Source organism: Berghia stephanieae, chromosome 2 (assembly GCF_034508935.2).
Source record: "Berghia stephanieae isolate SIO BIC M18660-M18661 chromosome 2, UCSD_Bste_1.3, whole genome shotgun sequence".
NCBI lineage: Eukaryota > Metazoa > Mollusca > Gastropoda > Nudibranchia > Aeolidiidae > Berghia > Berghia stephanieae.
This window is the reverse complement of record NC_088361.1, coordinates 8,701,112-8,718,794: the sequence shown is the minus strand read 5'-3', so window position 1 is coordinate 8,718,794 and position 17,683 is coordinate 8,701,112. Positions and strand designations below refer to the sequence as shown.

The following is a 17,683-nucleotide window of genomic DNA, read 5'->3' as shown; positions in this document are numbered from 1 at the left end:
TTCCCGTTGATGAAATTTCTACCGATTTGTTGACAAATTGACATGTGTGAAGAATATCACATTGCTTTATTGAGTTTGTGGACTATGGCCATTAAAAAGAATTTTATAAATAAACTGATTCCCCTACACGTGAAGCTGTGATTTAAATATGTCTACATGAATGCAGCTGTTGTGAAACAAAATTATATGTACAATTCGAAGTAACATTAGCATAATAAAACGAATGGAATTAGATAAATATAAAATAGGTTTGATCATTGGATTTGGGAGGGAAGGGATGTGCTAAAAGACCTTTATCCACAATAAGACAATAAATCATCACTATCGTTTTTAAGAAGTCAATCCTTTAAAATTTTTATAATTTTTTCTTTTTGAATTTCTTTCTTTATTTCTGTTGAGCTCTTTCTCATCTCTGTGAAGAAGATTTTACCTTGAATAAGAGAACTTTTTAGAAATCACTATGGCTCGCCGTGAGAACAGCATCCAGTAAGGAAGGCCAGGTGTCTTGTTGAAGGCCACAAGTGAGGCAAGTGTATTTGTCATCCGAATACCATGTTACATAAAAGTGATCTCTCAGAGCAAAAAAAAAAAGGCTCAAGAAATTAAAAGTTTATGACGTTCAACAGACAAGCATTGAATGCATATTCGCAAGTCAATTGGAAAGGACATGCTATCAGACATATCTACTGCTGGGTGGGCAGAGGAAACCGTGTGCACAATGCCATCCCTGAGAGTATATTGTTGAAGTGGCTACTCATTAATCAGGTCATATTGTGAGTTACACAACAGTGACATACCTAAAAGTAGCAAGGTGTAGACTTTAATGATTTGCCATGACATCCCACTGAACTATTAAACAAAAAGGTAAATTCAAAGTAGAAACGTGTAGGCATACATTTTCAAGTCGTAAATTTTGCTTATCAAGACAAACCTGAGCCACTGAAATAAAGATGCTATTTTTATATGAACAATGAGAATGAGATAATTTAACTACTTCACAACAAGACTTAATTTCCTTTAAATTTTAAATAATAAAATTCCCCATTGTTTATCTGACAATTACCGCAGACATTTCCATTTGATCAAGACAGCAGTAACAGCAATGCGATTTAGGACTCTATAAATGAAGATTCCAGTAAAATCAGACCCTGCCTTTAAAGGGTCAAAGAATATTTGAAACAAAGTAATGGAACATTTTTAAAAAGAACAAGATTGAAATATGAGACTAGGGAAACATAGAAAGGATTGGTGACTATAAATGCTATCCTGAGGGGAAAAAAAATCGTCACCTGTGGAAGACTGTACAATACCCTATACACCTTCTCTCTTTCTGAAATTGCAAAGACCCTTATACTTCAACAGATAATATCTATTTTTCTCATAATTTGATTTACATTTTATGGTACAAATCAAATTGAGAAATAAGCTCCTTGCAAAATAATCGATTTGTAACTCAAGTATAACGATATGGGCAAGTTATAAAAATTGTGAGCCTTTTCAAAGACATTTAATGATAACCATCACAAATTAGCAAAATTTTCAATTGGTACACAAATGCTGAAAGCCGACCTAACCGTTACTTTTGGAGAACTAAGAATCTCTAGTTCTAATTACAGAAGTACACAGAATAACTTAAATTTTGAAAAATTAAAGTTGATGCCAAAACTCACAAAAAGCAATACACTGGTGACCAATTATTTTATAAAGTTAACAATTGTGACCACTAGTTAACCCCTTAGACTGACCAATTTTCGGCCCGATTGCTATTCATTTCTTTTGGTATAAAATAAGTGAGTCTTTACGACAGACGCTAATGTTTATAAAATCTGCTTGATGCTTCATAGGTTAAAAAAGCCACAGAAATTTATAGGAGCACCCTTCTTTTAAGTTTGTTTTTTTTTTTTTTCTCTCAGCCATCAGTCACTGTAAGGTGCTTCATGAGTGATATTGATAATGAGTATAAATCACGACTGATTGAAAAAATGTGGCTCCATTAATCCTTGCTGTGGTTTGTGGATATTATCACTACACTCTGACAAAACTCATTTTTATAAAAATTTGGTAAAGAAAATTTGCCCATCAAATAATAAAATACTCAAAATGACCACTAACTTGTCAAAAAGTCTCAAATCTAAATTTTGAAGTTTGAGGAATTTTAATGTCGCATTTCAATCAATTGATATTTAAAGGAAAAGTTTTCCAAAGGAAACAAAAATAAATAAAAATGTTTTGCTAGAGAATGGCAAATAAAATCAATCTAAAGGTCGAGAAATAATAATCCCTTTTCTTAAGAGTAGTACTGATTGAACCTTTTACGCAAATTTTAACAAAATATCTGTAAATGAAGGGGCATTTACTAAAATGTTCATAAAATCTTGTTTTGTTAAAATGGAAAATCACAGGACCATCCTTTAAAAATAGAACAAAATAATAAATGATTGTTTCACACTTTATCATTTACACTGATCTGAGATTCTTTACTACCATTTATATTATGTAAAAATAGTTCCATTTCTATTTCTTTAAAATTTTTAATTTTTCTGTAATAGAAAGAAGATGATTGGTGAAGGAACGAAACTACAGTAAGCTGCACATTGAAATCATTGAGTAAGAAAAGAACTCATAAAAAAGTCAATGGCAGAACTTTGAAATTGAGATTTCCAAAATAAGTGAGAAAAAGCAAAATAATTGAAAATTCTAAGTGATTCAATAATGAAATCAATAATTAATTTTTTTCTTTTAATTGCTCAAAGCTGCTGTAGATAGGCTACGGTCAACGATCAAAAGCTGCTGAAATTGAGTATGTTGACCTATCTGATAAATAAATTTCGTTATTTCAAAATACAGTTGTGTAAAATCACAATTCTTAACGTTATTTGACTTGTCCATCTTCTGTCAAAAAGTGCATACTGATGGCACAAAAAATAAACAAATAAAGAAATAATTTTTTAAAAACAATTATAATAATAAATATATGAAAATAAAATTTGTAGTTTCGACTGAAATCAAAGTTATGAGATTGTACACATGGAGCTCTTCGGTTGTTGCTGCTTTTTAGCAGTTTGGGGTGCGTATGAGTTTTTGTATTCAATAATTTCAGCTTTGACAACCCGTTGTTGTTGTTCCACTTCAGGTTTGGTGAGTTTTACTTGTAGTATATCTGCTGCTATTTTTTGAAAAGTGAGTGGCACCTGTGAATGGGACAAGAATATATATAATTAACACAAGAACAAATACTGGAATATGGTATCTCAATCACAAAGCGAAATAAATATATTGTACGATGCAGAACACACAAAAAAAAAAGAAGATAAAAAATAAAAAATAACAAAAAAAACATTTTGCCTTCAGCCAATTTCTTTAAAAAATATTGAGAATAAGTATCCAAAAATAAAAATTTTTAATACGTTTTTTGGGCTGATTTTTTTAAAATTTTAAACTAAAAGACAAAAATTATACACATCTCACAGTTTTATATTAATGAATTAAAAGTAGTCCCAAGAGCTTAATTGGAAGATCAGTCAACTCGCAAATATGCAATTCGAAAAAGTATGGAACAAAAAGGAATATAGTTCAGAAAGGAACAAAACACTACATATTGTAATACTCTCCATTAAATCCAAAAATACAGCAAACTTTTCTCCCAGCTATCTCAAATTATCATGAAGTATTACTATTCACATTCTTTTTGTTATTGGCTGAAAATAGATTTTAGCCCAAAATGTAATGTATTTCATATTCTGTTTATTGACTAACGACAGGTTTTGTACCAAACCGTAATATATTCGTATTCTGTTCACTTTCTTAAGTTGTTATATTCATTTGTGTACAGTATTTTTTTAGTTCACAACTTCTAGCAGTTTAACATTCAAATAAACGATTCAATGGTTTTGTATTCTGAAAGAAGTGTGTCTATATCTGAACCCTCTATCGACCCGACAGTGACTGGACAGTGGCCCTTCAGAGTCAATATATATATATATATATATATATATATATATATTGAATCGTGTTTGATACAAATATGGTACGAAAAGTGCTCGACATGTAGTAATGGAGCGAATTATTATTTAAAATATTTACCACAATGTTTGGGGCAGTCTACATCAATGTTTCAGGCTCAATTTGCCATCTTCAGGACTGAGTTGTTTTGTTGACTGTTGTTGTTTCTTGAAGTGGTTCCGGTTTGAAGTTAATTAAGAGGAATTTGCGCCGATGGGGACACTTTCCGTAGATCTCACTTTTCATGTTGAGTGTGGCTTCATGAGGTTGTTTGATTATAGTATATTTTTCTTCCAGGCATAAGCTACATTGTTTTGATGTTGGTGTGTATCCTGTTGCTTTAGATAAAATTTTCCATGAAATGTTGTGGTCTATTTTGTTGTCTTTTAATTTCCAAATATGTTCGCTGAGTTTTGTGGATGTTTTTTTGTTAGTGTTTCTAAATGTTGAGGTGTGGAGGTTGTATCTTGTTTTGAAATTATTTTCTGTTAGTCCTACATATTTTTCTTGCTTGTTTGTTTTAGTTTCTGTGACTGTGGCTTGGTAAATTAAACTTGATTCTAAGCATTGTTTGTTTAGTGGGCAATGTTCTTTATTTCTGCAGTTGCATTTTCTAGTGGGTGGGTTTTGCTCTTGTCGGTGGTTTATTAATATTTTTTTGTTGTGGCTTGAAATTATTTGTTCTATGTTGCGCATACACGAGTAACTTATTTTTATGGTATTCCTGTTGATAATTTTATGTAGCTTGTGGTTTTTTGGAAAGTGTGTATCAATTAACTTCAGGAACTGCTGTCCTATGTTTGTGCTGACATTTATGTCGAAAGGTGGGTTGAACCAAGTTATGTGTCGTTTTCTTGTTTTATGTTCTTCACTTGTGTGTTGGGGTTTACATGAGAGGGAGGCGTCTGTGTATACAAATGGTGTGTTGTATCCACTTTTTGTGAGTGCTTCTTTGTAGGGGGTGGCTGCGACGTTGAATATCTCTCTGTTTTCCGAAAGTTTGCTCACCCTCAGTGCTATGTTTTTTGGTATGTTTTCAATGACGGGACGGGGGTGGTTGCTGTTTTTATTAATGTAGCTAATGGTGTTGTTTGGTTTTCTGAACGGTTGGAATGAATTGGATTTTATGTCGAATGTGATGTCGAGGAAGTCAACTGTTTTTTTGTTTGCTTCTATCGTGATTTTTAAATTGTTGTTTTGGAATATTTTGAAAATATTCCAAAACAACAATTTAAAAATCACGATAGAAGCAAACAAAAAAACAGTTGACTTCCTCGACATCACATTCGACATAAAATCCAATTCATTCCAACCGTTCAGAAAACCAAACAACACCATTAGCTACATTAATAAAAACAGCAACCACCCCCGTCCCGTCATTGAAAACATACCAAAAAACATAGCACTGAGGGTGAGCAAACTTTCGGAAAACAGAGAGATATTCAACGTTGCAGCACCCCCTACAAAGAAGCACTCACAAAAAGTGGATACAACACACCATTTGTATACACAGACGCCTCCCTCTCATGTAAACCCCAACACACAAGTGAAGAACATAAAACAAGAAAACGACACATAACTTGGTTCAACCCACCTTTCGACATAAACGTCAGCACAAACATAGGACAGCAGTTCCTGAAGTTAATTGATACACACTTTCCAAAAAACCACAAGCTACATAAAATTATCAACAGGAATACCATAAAAATAAGTTACTCGTGTATGCGCAACATAGAACAAATAATTTCAAGCCACAACAAAAAAATATTAATAAACCACCAACAAGAGCAAAACCCACCCACTAGAAAATGCAACTGCAGAAATAAAGAACATTGCCCACTAAACAAACAATGCTTAGAATCAAGTTTAATTTACCAAGCCACAGTCACAGAAACTAAAACAAACAAGCAAGAAAAATATGTAGGACTAACAGAAAATAATTTCAAAACAAGATACAACCTCCACACCTCAACATTTAGAAACACTAACAAAAAAACATCCACAAAACTCAGCGAACATATTTGGAAATTAAAAGACAACAAAATAGACCACAACATTTCATGGAAAATTTTATCTAAAGCAACAGGATACACACCAACATCAAAACAATGTAGCTTATGCCTGGAAGAAAAATATACTATAATCAAACAACCTCATGAAGCCACACTCAACATGAAAAGTGAGATCTACGGAAAGTGTCCCCATCGGCGCAAATTCCTCTTAATTAACTTCAAACTGGAACCACTTCAAGAAACAACAACAGTCAACAAAACAACTCAGTCCTGAAGATGGCAAATTGAGCCTGAAACATTGATGTAGACTGCCCCAAACATTGTGGTAATATTTTAAATATAATTTATATATAATATATATAATATATATAATATAATATATATATATATATATATATATATATATATATATATATATATATATATATATATGGCCCAAACAACCAGATTTATCCCACTTTCTGGAAAACAAACACTTGCTTTCTAGTATACAGGACACTAGTTTATCACACAGTACTTTTCACCAGATTTCCCTGACATCATCATCATCATCATTATTTATATTATTATTATTATTATTATTATCATTATTATTATTATTATTATTATTATTATTATTATTATTATTATTATTATTATCATTATTATTATTATTATTATTATATTATTATTATTATTATTATTATTATTATTATTATTATTATTATCAGCCTCATCATTTTTATTATTATCATAATTGTAATTAATATTTGATTATCTTTATTCTCTTCAATAATTCCATTTTCTTGCTTAAAGCCACTTACAGATTCTCCTGTTTTTGCAGATATAAAATAACTAGTTGCATTGTGGTCCGTTGCAAACTTTAGATGCTTGTCTTGTTTTACAGTTCTCATGTGCTCCAAGTCACCTGAAAATCAAAAATTGTGGTCTTAAACCTTCACAAAGATTCTTAAATTCAAAAAGACAAAAGACAGAAAGTCATTAAAAAAGAAAAATTAGGATCTATACCAAGCAATAAAGAAACCTGAGTTTACGCACGAGAACAGAGGGCCCTTGAATCAAATATTCTTTAAGAACAAGACAACTAAAATTGCATTTGTGTTAACTTTTATACATGTCCTAAAGTTAAAAACTTATTCTGGCTGTCTCAACATTATAGCAAAACACCATGCAAACTTAAAATAATGACAGGTGAATATCCTTATCTGTTTTTTCTTCAAAATCAAAGGAGATCATAATCTTAAAGAAAAAATGTCATTGATCTGTCCCTCCAGGAAAATGCGGCCGCATCAGCATCCGATGCGGCCGCATCCTTTGGCCTTCCGCATCCAACTCAGCATCCGTCAGCAAAAAGCTAAATAATTCCCACTACAACTACTACTACTCCCCCTACTACTACTATTACTACTACTATTCCCACTACAACAATAACTACTACTACTACTACTGCTCCTCCTCCTACTACTACTACTACATTACCACAACAACTACTACTACTATTACTACTATTACAACCACAACACCACTACTACTACTACTACTACTACTACGACTACTACTACTTTACTACTACTACTACTACTACTACTACCCTACTACTACTACTACTACTACTACTACTACTACTACTACTACTACTACTACTATTACTATTACTACTACAACCACTTCTACAACGACTAATACCACTGCTACGACCACTACTACTCCTACCATTACCTCTACCACTACTACTATTACAACTATTGTTATTATTACTACAGTAAAGAATAAAATATTGTTGTTGGAATTTCGTTTCTTTTTATTTATCATTGTCATTCATGTGTATCTTGGTTTGTTTTGTTTTTTTCCCTAATCATTTGACCATGTAAACGTTAACTATTTTAGGTGACATTTTTTAAATTAACCCATTCTTAACACGCTACTCTGCCACAGAGGTTGGTGTAGCATGCTAAGGGTTTAAAATCAATGTTCTTTAAAATAGTGTACCTACTTATTTCTACATTGTCAAGTAGTCTGGTATATATTTCTGCTTTTTAGTTGTTTTTAATGAAACGAAACAACTTAATGTAGCTTTTAAACCTATAAGAATTCATATTTATTGTGAAAATTAGGTTTTGGGGGTTACAAAAGCAAGCAAGAACATGCATAAATGTCGGATTTTTGGTATAATTTATGGCATAATGTCGATTTTATGGCATAATTCATGGCATAATTTACCTTTTTTTTTGGCATAATATTGGCATAATTTTGCCCAAAAAATGGCATAATTCCACAGGGACAGATTGATAATAGAAGAATTAAAACTCACATTTATTTCCAATCAAAGCTAAATGTGGCATCGGACCTGAACCACACACTTTCTTCACTGCATTGAACCAGTCTTCCAAATTCTCAAAGCTAGCATAATTTGTGATGTCATAAACCAGTAAGACACCCTGGAGTATGAGTAGAAAAACCATATAATATATAAACAATCTACTGTATGACGATTTCATACATTTGTAAAGTCTATTTGAAAGTAGGTTGCTATAATTTTACTACAGAAAAGTGAGTGGAGCAGGTACTTGTGTTGGTAACAACAAGAGATGAAGTGAATAGAAAAGGGCCAGAAGACAATAGAGAATAAAAAATTTTCCGTGGTTGATGGGGTTTGAACGTGGATAGCTCATACGGTAGAGTCACGCTCTCACCGGCCAGGCGGAGTTGTCGTACCAATAAGGTCGCGGGTTCAACCCCATCAACCGCCGAAAAAATTTTTTATTCTCTATTGTCTTCTGGCACTTTTCTATTCACTTCATCTCTTATAATTTTACTATAATTTTTGCTATAATAATGACTTTTGCATATGTAAAAAAAAAAAAAATTAAAGTAAAATGATTCCCATTTCAGTTCAGACTTTGGGAATGGTCTTTTTATCGGGGCAATATTCTGGTTCAACAACATCGTGTGATAGGATGGCTAGTTCCTTTCCACCCCGCCTTTATTTTCATTAAATCTTTGAAAAAAAAAAAAAGAAAAACAACATAAAAGAAGTAGCTATCCATTTACTGCTAGGGGAACAGATCTTACAAGACCAGTGAGCTTTTTCAGTCTTTACTGCAAAAACCATGACGCTCCCGATGCTGACTGCAAACTATTGCAAATTTTTAAAAACAATAATTGCTCGTGAAGACAATATTTCATTGTTTCATATACAGTATAGCAGTTTCAGGGTAGTGAAAAAGAATTATTAGTGTGCATAGCATTCTTCTTCTTTATCTTTTTATTTTTCCCCCAAAGTTACCGTGTTTCACTTAGCAATTTTTGTTATATGCCCTTTTTCTTTCCTGATAATTATGTCATTCTCATCCAATGCAACACATTCAAATATAAGCAAGCAATAATAAACAAAAATAAAGCAAAACTCCAACCAGGAATGTTTGACTTACATGAGCTCCAAATATATAATTATTTAGCATAGAACCACCTAGAGTTTGTCCTCCAATGTCCCAGACTTGAAGGGCAACATTAATACTGCCTAGAAAGTATAATAAATTTGAAAAAAAAAAAATAATGAAGATATGATAAAATGACCAAACATGGTTGAAACAAAAAAAAAAAAAAAATCACTATAAGACATGGTCTGATCTACGTCTAACAGAATGCTCTCTTAATAAAATAATAATAACATATGTTGTATTTGGATCAAAATAAAACACAACTGGAAACGGGTTAAATTGTTCATATAGGGAATGAGATAAGTGGAAAAGTAGCGTCCCTTGATTGGATATCATAATCAACGTTATGCATTTTTGTACAGAAATATGAATAATAAATTTTGTATTTGGAGCGCTTGGTTTGTAGTTGGTTTGTTTACAAATAACTTCTCCACCGGTGACGTCTAATCAAGGGACGCTACTTTTCCGCTAATCTAATTCCCTATAAAGGGCAACGCAACAACAAAAATATTTAAAACGGAGAGTGCATAAAGGTATTCACTCTCCTGTTATAAACTATCTTTTTTTTTAATGTAAAATACAAAGTAGAAATCAGTGAGTACTTTCATGTTGCCCTGATATCGTCCCTTAAATTAAAATTCAAAATCAAAAAATGAAAAAAATAAATAAATAGCACCTTACAATTTTACTTTAAAAAGTATCTTTAACTACTGAATATACCTTAACCCTCTTCAAAATAGATATTATATATATATATATATATATATATATATATATATATATATATATATATATATATATATATATATATATATATATATATATGCAAGCTAGCATAAATCAAATAATTTTGAAAATCGCAAACTCCAAAAAAACAACAACAAAAAAACTAGACTACTTATCACCTGTAACATTTGTTTTCTGAGACCATTTATAAATGTGTAATACTGTATTAAGAAAAATATTTTGATTTAAATGTACAGGCTACATCACCTTGTAAAGTAATTCGCTTCAAGTAGAAGTCGAGACCAACAGTTTGTCCATACTGTTTTGAAAACTGTTCCTGAGAGTACCTCATACATAAAGATGTCTATTTAAGAAAACAGAAAGTAAAATAAAGGTATTTATTAGTTAGCTTTGGACAACAACAAAAATATCAATTCACAAATTACCATTTCACTGTTAGAATTCTAATGATAAAAAAAAAACAAAGCTTATGTACCTGTCGACAAGCAGCCAGTTATGCCATGCAGGAGAGATACAAACAAAAAACATGTTTACATCTAAACATATTTGAAAATAATAACAAAATTTAAAAAAAGGAGATATTCATAAAATAGCATTACATGTCAATACAATATAGCAAATTTAAAATGCAACATTTTAAAAAATTGGAATATATAAAAACCAAATTGCAACATTTCAATAAAAGCAAACATTCTCATGACAAATAAATAAAGTCTGTATAGATTCAACCCTCAACAACTTCATCTTCATGTGCTACCTTTGAAAACAAAAATGGCAGCTCAACTGCAACAGGTTTTGAACCATATTATACAGACAATACCAGTTTCTTCCTTCCACTACTTTTGCTGCTTATGATACAACCGACAATATAAATAATAATATTAAATTTTGAAAAGACTCCTCCCCAGCATTCATTTTCTAGAAAGATGACACTATGCAATCAGTAATGTACTTGTATCATGCCAATCAATAATTCAGCTCAGGACTGCTAGAGATTGTATTCTCTATGATATTTTGATGTTATTTTTTTTTTTTTGAGTAAAGACGGCGTGGCTCAGCGGTATAGTCTTTGCTTCGTACCCGAAATGTACCGAGTTCGAATACCCGCTACGTTGTGTGGCCTTGAGCAAGTCACTTCGCCCTAGCTCACTTTGCAGCGCTGCACTGCGGCTGATGCCTGGGTTATTCCAGTCTTCCCTTGGAATAGACCCTAAAGAAAAATTTTCCCTTGGAGATGAATAAAGGGAATCTAATATTTATTTATTTATTTATTAGTCTAAACTAGTTTTGTTTCACAAGAAAGAAAATCATTAATCATCAATTGGAAGCCCAGTTGGAATTTTTTGTAAATAGTTCGATCCCTTTAAAAGGAATGCAAGTCAGTCAATCAAAACAACTATGGTCTAAATGAAAAGCTTTTCTTACACTTTACATGTCTAAATAAAAGCAAGGCAAAATAATAAATATTTTGACAGCGATTGCGACTGCTATGGATGGCGCAACAATCCTTCTCCACGTTTACTTTACAACCCGAAGAAAGGGAATCACAGTCTGATTTGGGCATTTTTTTAATGAACTTTTTTTCTGCTTCAATCAGTTCTATCCTATGTCCACTGACCGCACTGTGTCTCCCCTGTGTTTGCGCATGAGCATTGGAGTTTAAGTCCCAATAGCCACTTCGAAAAAAAAAACGTAGTGTTTTTATGCACCTCCGTTGACGGTGTATCTTAACGGACCGTTTTTATACACCTCCGTCACGGATGCGCATCCCACCCAATTTCATCAGCGAAATTGTGTTTCTGTATTTGGACACGGTGAAAGTTATGTTGTGACATCTGTGGGATGTTTTTGTTAATAAATTTATATAAAAATAATAATAATTTTAAAAATCGAAATATAAAACCAGAAAATAGAAGTTGCGTTGAAGGAAAAATAATGTTTTAGAAAGACCTTATTAAATCTGATGAACAGTCAGGTGGCTCCGTAGCCCAGTGGACAAGCTGTCCGACTCTAACCTTGAAAGTATTGGGTTCGATTCCCATTGTAGATATATATTTTTTTAAAGTTTACTTTATTGAGAAAGACATCAATTTTGTTTGGGTTTTTTTTCTTTCTTTTTTGTTTTTTTTTCTTTTTGTTTTTTTTCAAAAACTTTTTATCATGTTTTTTAAAAAACTTCGATTTTAATTTTCTAAAATTATTTATTTATTTGAGATCAGTATTTGTGTGCCATGCTTCTTTTTACTTTTGATTTTTTAAATTATTGTTATTATTCTTTCATTTATTGTCATTGTATAAACGTACATTGGTAATCACTACGTAAGCAGTGTGCTAAACTACAATCTAAAACTATTTAAACCTCATGGACGTATGAAGCAACATTTTCATTAATTTACCATCACCGCCAACGGAGGTGCATAAAAACGGTGCGTTTTTGTACACCTCCAATGGAGGTGCATAAAAACGCCACCAAAAAAAATCCCAGTTCACGTAAAGTTAAATATAAATCATGTTTCGTGTATTCTGATTCTGAATCGGTGGAAGTTATCTGATCCAGTCGTGAGCTAAAAAAATTGGTTGGCATGAACGTGTCACCACCATCATGTACATAGAAATAATTGTAAATATTTAGATGGACAAAACCAGGATACCTTCCCCGATGCTCCATCGCCCATCACCACCAACTTCAATTTTCTGTCCGGAGTTTCATCCTCTGAGTCTGACATGTTTGTTTTTTTATAAACTGACTTAAGGAGTCCAATACGTTACTGTTGGCTAAAACGAGTTCGTGGTTTGACCATAATATAGAGGAATGGAATAAAGACAGTGTGAAGAATTCATAACATTATCGTGGGATTAAATGGACAAAACCAGTGAACCGCCATCTTGTATTACGTTTCTAGACAACAATGTTTTTACACTGCCGGAAGTAATAAAATTTCATCACTAGAAGATACGAACTGCGAAATTTTGATTTGTTAACCATTATCGCTTCATCCAGCCAAGCACTCTTATTACTCTATCTTTAGGACGAAATTATAGTTTTAATTTAATGTTGACCTTTTTTTTCTATAGTGATATCATTGCATAATTAAAGATATCATTCAATGAAAGGCGTGCTGTCTCTTATCATTGTTTGTATCAATTAGCTGGGCCTCCAGACCAACACAAGTGCTTGATTTTGATGTTAGAAGTAGAAGTTGAGACTATCTAATCTAGATATATCTAAATGTAAAGTGATTTTTTTTAATTGAGCTTTATATAGAGCAATATCCGCTAAATGTACTCAAAGCGTTTTACAAGGGGTCCCTGACCTACAGCAACATTTAACATATAGGACGGGGCATACCGCCTGTTAGGCACCCTAATAGATATCCCCCCCCCCCCCCCCCCCCCCCCCCCCAACAATAATCTATTTTTAGAATCGTGAGGAATGCCGTCATCGCACGTGACGGCTACGTCGCTCCTTGCTTCATAATACGTCCCCGTTTATAAACTGAGTGGGCAACTTCAGGTATTGTAATTTTCAGATACCACATAAGTTAGAAGTATCGATTATTATCGCACACCAAAAATGTCATCAAAAAATGTAACCAGCGCTTGTATATACTCAGAAAATTAAGGTCTTTCAATGTGAACAGAAAGACCATGATACAAATCTACAAGTCATTAATATTGAGTATCGTTTCGTTTGGCATCACAATGTGGTATGGAAGCTGTGGAACAAAAGAAAAATCCAAACTACATAGAACCCTCAGAGAGGCTTCAAAAATAATTAACACCGACCTAAGAAGCCTTGACACAACTTTTATTAATGCAGTTGAGAAGAAATCTTTTAACATTATCAACGAAAAGAGGCATCCGTTGAGCGAAAAATTCCAACTTCTGCGCTCCGGAAGACGGTATCTAGAAGCAAAATGTAGGACAAATCGACATAAGACAACCTTCATTCCAACCGCAATAAAATTAATTAACAAATCTATTGTGGAAAAATGAGACAACCAATGAAAATAAGAGAAGCAGTGTCGTGAATCATCATCATCGACATTGCCGCCGTCGTTATCATCATCATCATCATCATCATCATCATCATCATCATCATCATCATTATCGTAGTCATCATCATCATCATCATCATCATCATCATCATCATCATCATCATCATCATCACAACCATTGCCATCTTCTTCTTAATATAAGACACTATATTTATAATATGGTTATCTGCTGTCCCAGCAAATATATCGTATCGTTCTATCTGTCTGTCTGTGTGCCTGTATATATGTATGTATGTATGTATGTATGTATGTATGTATGTATGTCTGCATGTATGTATGTATGTATATGTGTTTGTATGTACGCTCATTTCTTTTGTATACATGTGTAGAAACAATGTGCAAGCGTGTATGTTCGTGTATGGCTGTGTTTGTATTTTTAAATGTGTTGATGTTCATACCATGAACCAAACTGAGCATTGTTTACCTCACATGAATTGCCTTTAATTTGGACAATAAAGATTATTATTATTATTATTATTATTATTATTATTATTATTATTATTATTATTATTATTATTATTATTATTATTATTATTATTATTATTATTATTATTTCACTATTTCCATATTTATTTTCTTACCGCTGATTTGGTTGCATGGCGTTGAAGCGCCCCCCCTCTCTCTCTCTCTCTCTCTCTCTCTCTCTCTCTCTCTCTCTCTCTCTCTCTCTCTCTCTCTTCTAGTGAGGCAAATTACATATTATAACTAATACAAATTGAGACTGCGTGAGGAGAAGAGAGGTTGACAAAACACGAACCACAAATCAACTGAGGATATCTAACTATGACCACAGACGTAATAGAGGAATTATTTTCATATCCGTGGACACAGACTGACAGTCATTTTTTTTTTCTCCATGCCAATGATCCCTCAGAAAAATGTTTTCAAAACAATAAAAATCGTGGGAGCATGCAATTTTTGAAACTTCCAACACATTTGTTCTAGGGAAGTAATTACTAAATCAGCCTTTCTTCCAACCCAGTTATCGATCACATAGTTTATTTTTGATGTTCAATTATTGGATAGATCTAATAGAGAGAGAGAGAGAGAGAGAGAGAGAGAGAGAGAGAGAGAGAGAGAGAGAGAGAGGGACTACTTTGTCTATTAAAATTGTGAATAAAGCTAACGAGTCGAGATGGACATCATGATCTATTGTTGTTGGAATTTTAGACAGCTGTAAGCAGATTTCTTGATGCGGATCCTTTTAGACTCATGTCTCTATATGATCCATAACTCGAGTCCATAAAACATTTAGATCATCTCCATATGATCTACTTAATCCGTAGAGTTATTTACATCTATAATAAACAATGTAGTATGAATGGGAGCGATCTATATTCAGGTTTTTGTCCGAGTCATCAATCACATGATTTGTTGCTGTCTAACGATTGGATTTTTAAAAAATGTAAACACGTTGCTTTGTTTATGAAAGTTATAAACATACCCATGCGTCAAGCTGAACGACATGACCAACCGTGATGTTAGATGTTTCAAAAGCTGTGAACACTGTTCATATGTGTGTCACTCTGAGCACACTTTGCAACGTGACCAATGACCTCGAGCACATGGAAAGTTAATATAGATCATCCCCATTGATGCCTAATGTTTATGTAAAAGTACTTGTATGACTATAGAGAAAACTCTGTGTTGTGTTTTTTTCTGAAATCTGGCTGAATAAAACATTAATGACGCTCATGTAAAGATTGACGAGTTTAATTTGATTCGAGATGACAGGACACTAAATCCTGGTAAGGAGAGAGGAGGGGGTGTTTGTTTATACTTGAACAAACGAAAACAATATAACGTGTAATAGAAACACTGCGTACGCCCTTTATCGCCCTCTCTATACGACCCTGTTATTTACCAAGGGAATTTACGAGCGTCATTTTCAACGGTGTGTAGATTTCACCCAGTGCCAACATTGTGAATGTAAAAGAAATTATTTCGAACTGTATGAGACTACACACCCAGATTCCATACGCATTGTAACGGATAATTTTAACCAAAGTAATATGAGCACAGAGTGTCCAAAATATCACAAATATGTGTCAGTGCCAACAAGGGGTAACATCATTCTTGATTCGTGTTGTGGAAATATAAAAAACGGCTATAAACGTACACAGCAACCACCACTGGGAGACTCGGACCACAACAATATGTTACTGACACTAAAATACAAACCGAAGTTGAAGACGACAAAAACATTTGGTCAGACGACGCGACAGCTGATTCCAACACTGATTGAGAAATCAGACTGGGAGGTTTTTGTAAACAATACTGATGACTTAAATGAACTCACTGACACTGTAATATCATACATAAAATTTCATGAAGATTTGTTTATTCCACGTAAGACAGTGACATACTACCCAAATAATAATCGGCCAATCAAAAATACAATTCTATAGATAGTATGCAGATGACGTCACTCAGGCTTTTGTTATTGTTTTTGCCATCCGCGTTTGTGAGTTGTTCTCACTAAACTGTATTAACCAGACTATAAAATTTCATGGTTACACAGAGTTTGTGTGTTGGTCCGTTATACTTCCGGATGGCAATGTTGTGAACTCCTTGGCCAAACGCATTCTATCTATAGATAGTTCGAAGATGACGTCACTCAGGCCTTTGTTATTGTTTTTGCCATCCGCGTTTGTGAGTTGTTATCACTAAACTGTATTAACCAGACTATAAAAGTTCATGGTTACACAGAGTTTGTGTGTTGGTCCGTTATACTTCCGGATGGCAATGTTGTGAACTCCTTGGTCAAGCGCATTCTATCTATAGTATGATAAATATATTAGATGACCGCCAGTTATTAATAGCCTGCCTTGATTTCTCCGCAAATATTGCAAGTTTTCCACTAGTTATTATAAATTATAATGATATTTATTATAGAATGATTATTATTATTATTATTATTATTATTATTATTATTATTATTATTATTATTATTATTATTATTATTATTATTATTATTATTATATATTAAATTATTATTATTATTATTATTATTATTATTATTATTATTATTATTATTATTATTATTATTATTACTATTATTATTATTATTATTATTATTATTATTATTATTATTATTATTATTATCATCATCATCATCTTCATCATCATTAATATTATTTTCATTATTATTATTGTTGTTATTTTCATTATAATAATAATAATAATAATAATAATAATAATAATAATAATAATAATAATAATAATAATAATAATAATAATAATAATAATTCTATAATAAATATCATTATAATTTATAATAACCGAGTCTTGAAGTGCTACGTGTGGCCAATCTTGTTATACGAATGCGAAAGCTGGACTACAAATGCAGAAACACAAAAGAACATTGAAGCTTTTGAAATGTGGTGTTTGAGAAGGATGCAGAGAATATCGTATACTGCACACA

General features: G+C 32.4%; 1 protein-coding gene across 1 annotated transcript; it reads right to left on the bottom strand.

The window, feature by feature from the left end:
- Positions 1 to 361: 361 nt before the first annotated feature.
- Positions 362 to 13,118, bottom strand: LOC144964267 (ras-related protein Rab-28-like). Its single transcript, XM_078898349.1, has 6 exons — positions 12,853 to 13,118; positions 10,448 to 10,544; positions 9,446 to 9,534; positions 8,326 to 8,452; positions 6,818 to 6,921; positions 362 to 3,191 (listed from the first exon to the last, which is right to left on the bottom strand). The coding sequence occupies exons 1-6, from the start codon at positions 12,925 to 12,927 to the stop codon at positions 3,012 to 3,014; spliced, it is 672 nt and encodes a 223-aa protein (XP_078754475.1). The 5' UTR covers positions 12,928 to 13,118; the 3' UTR covers positions 362 to 3,011.
- Positions 13,119 to 17,683: the final 4,565 nt, after the last annotated feature.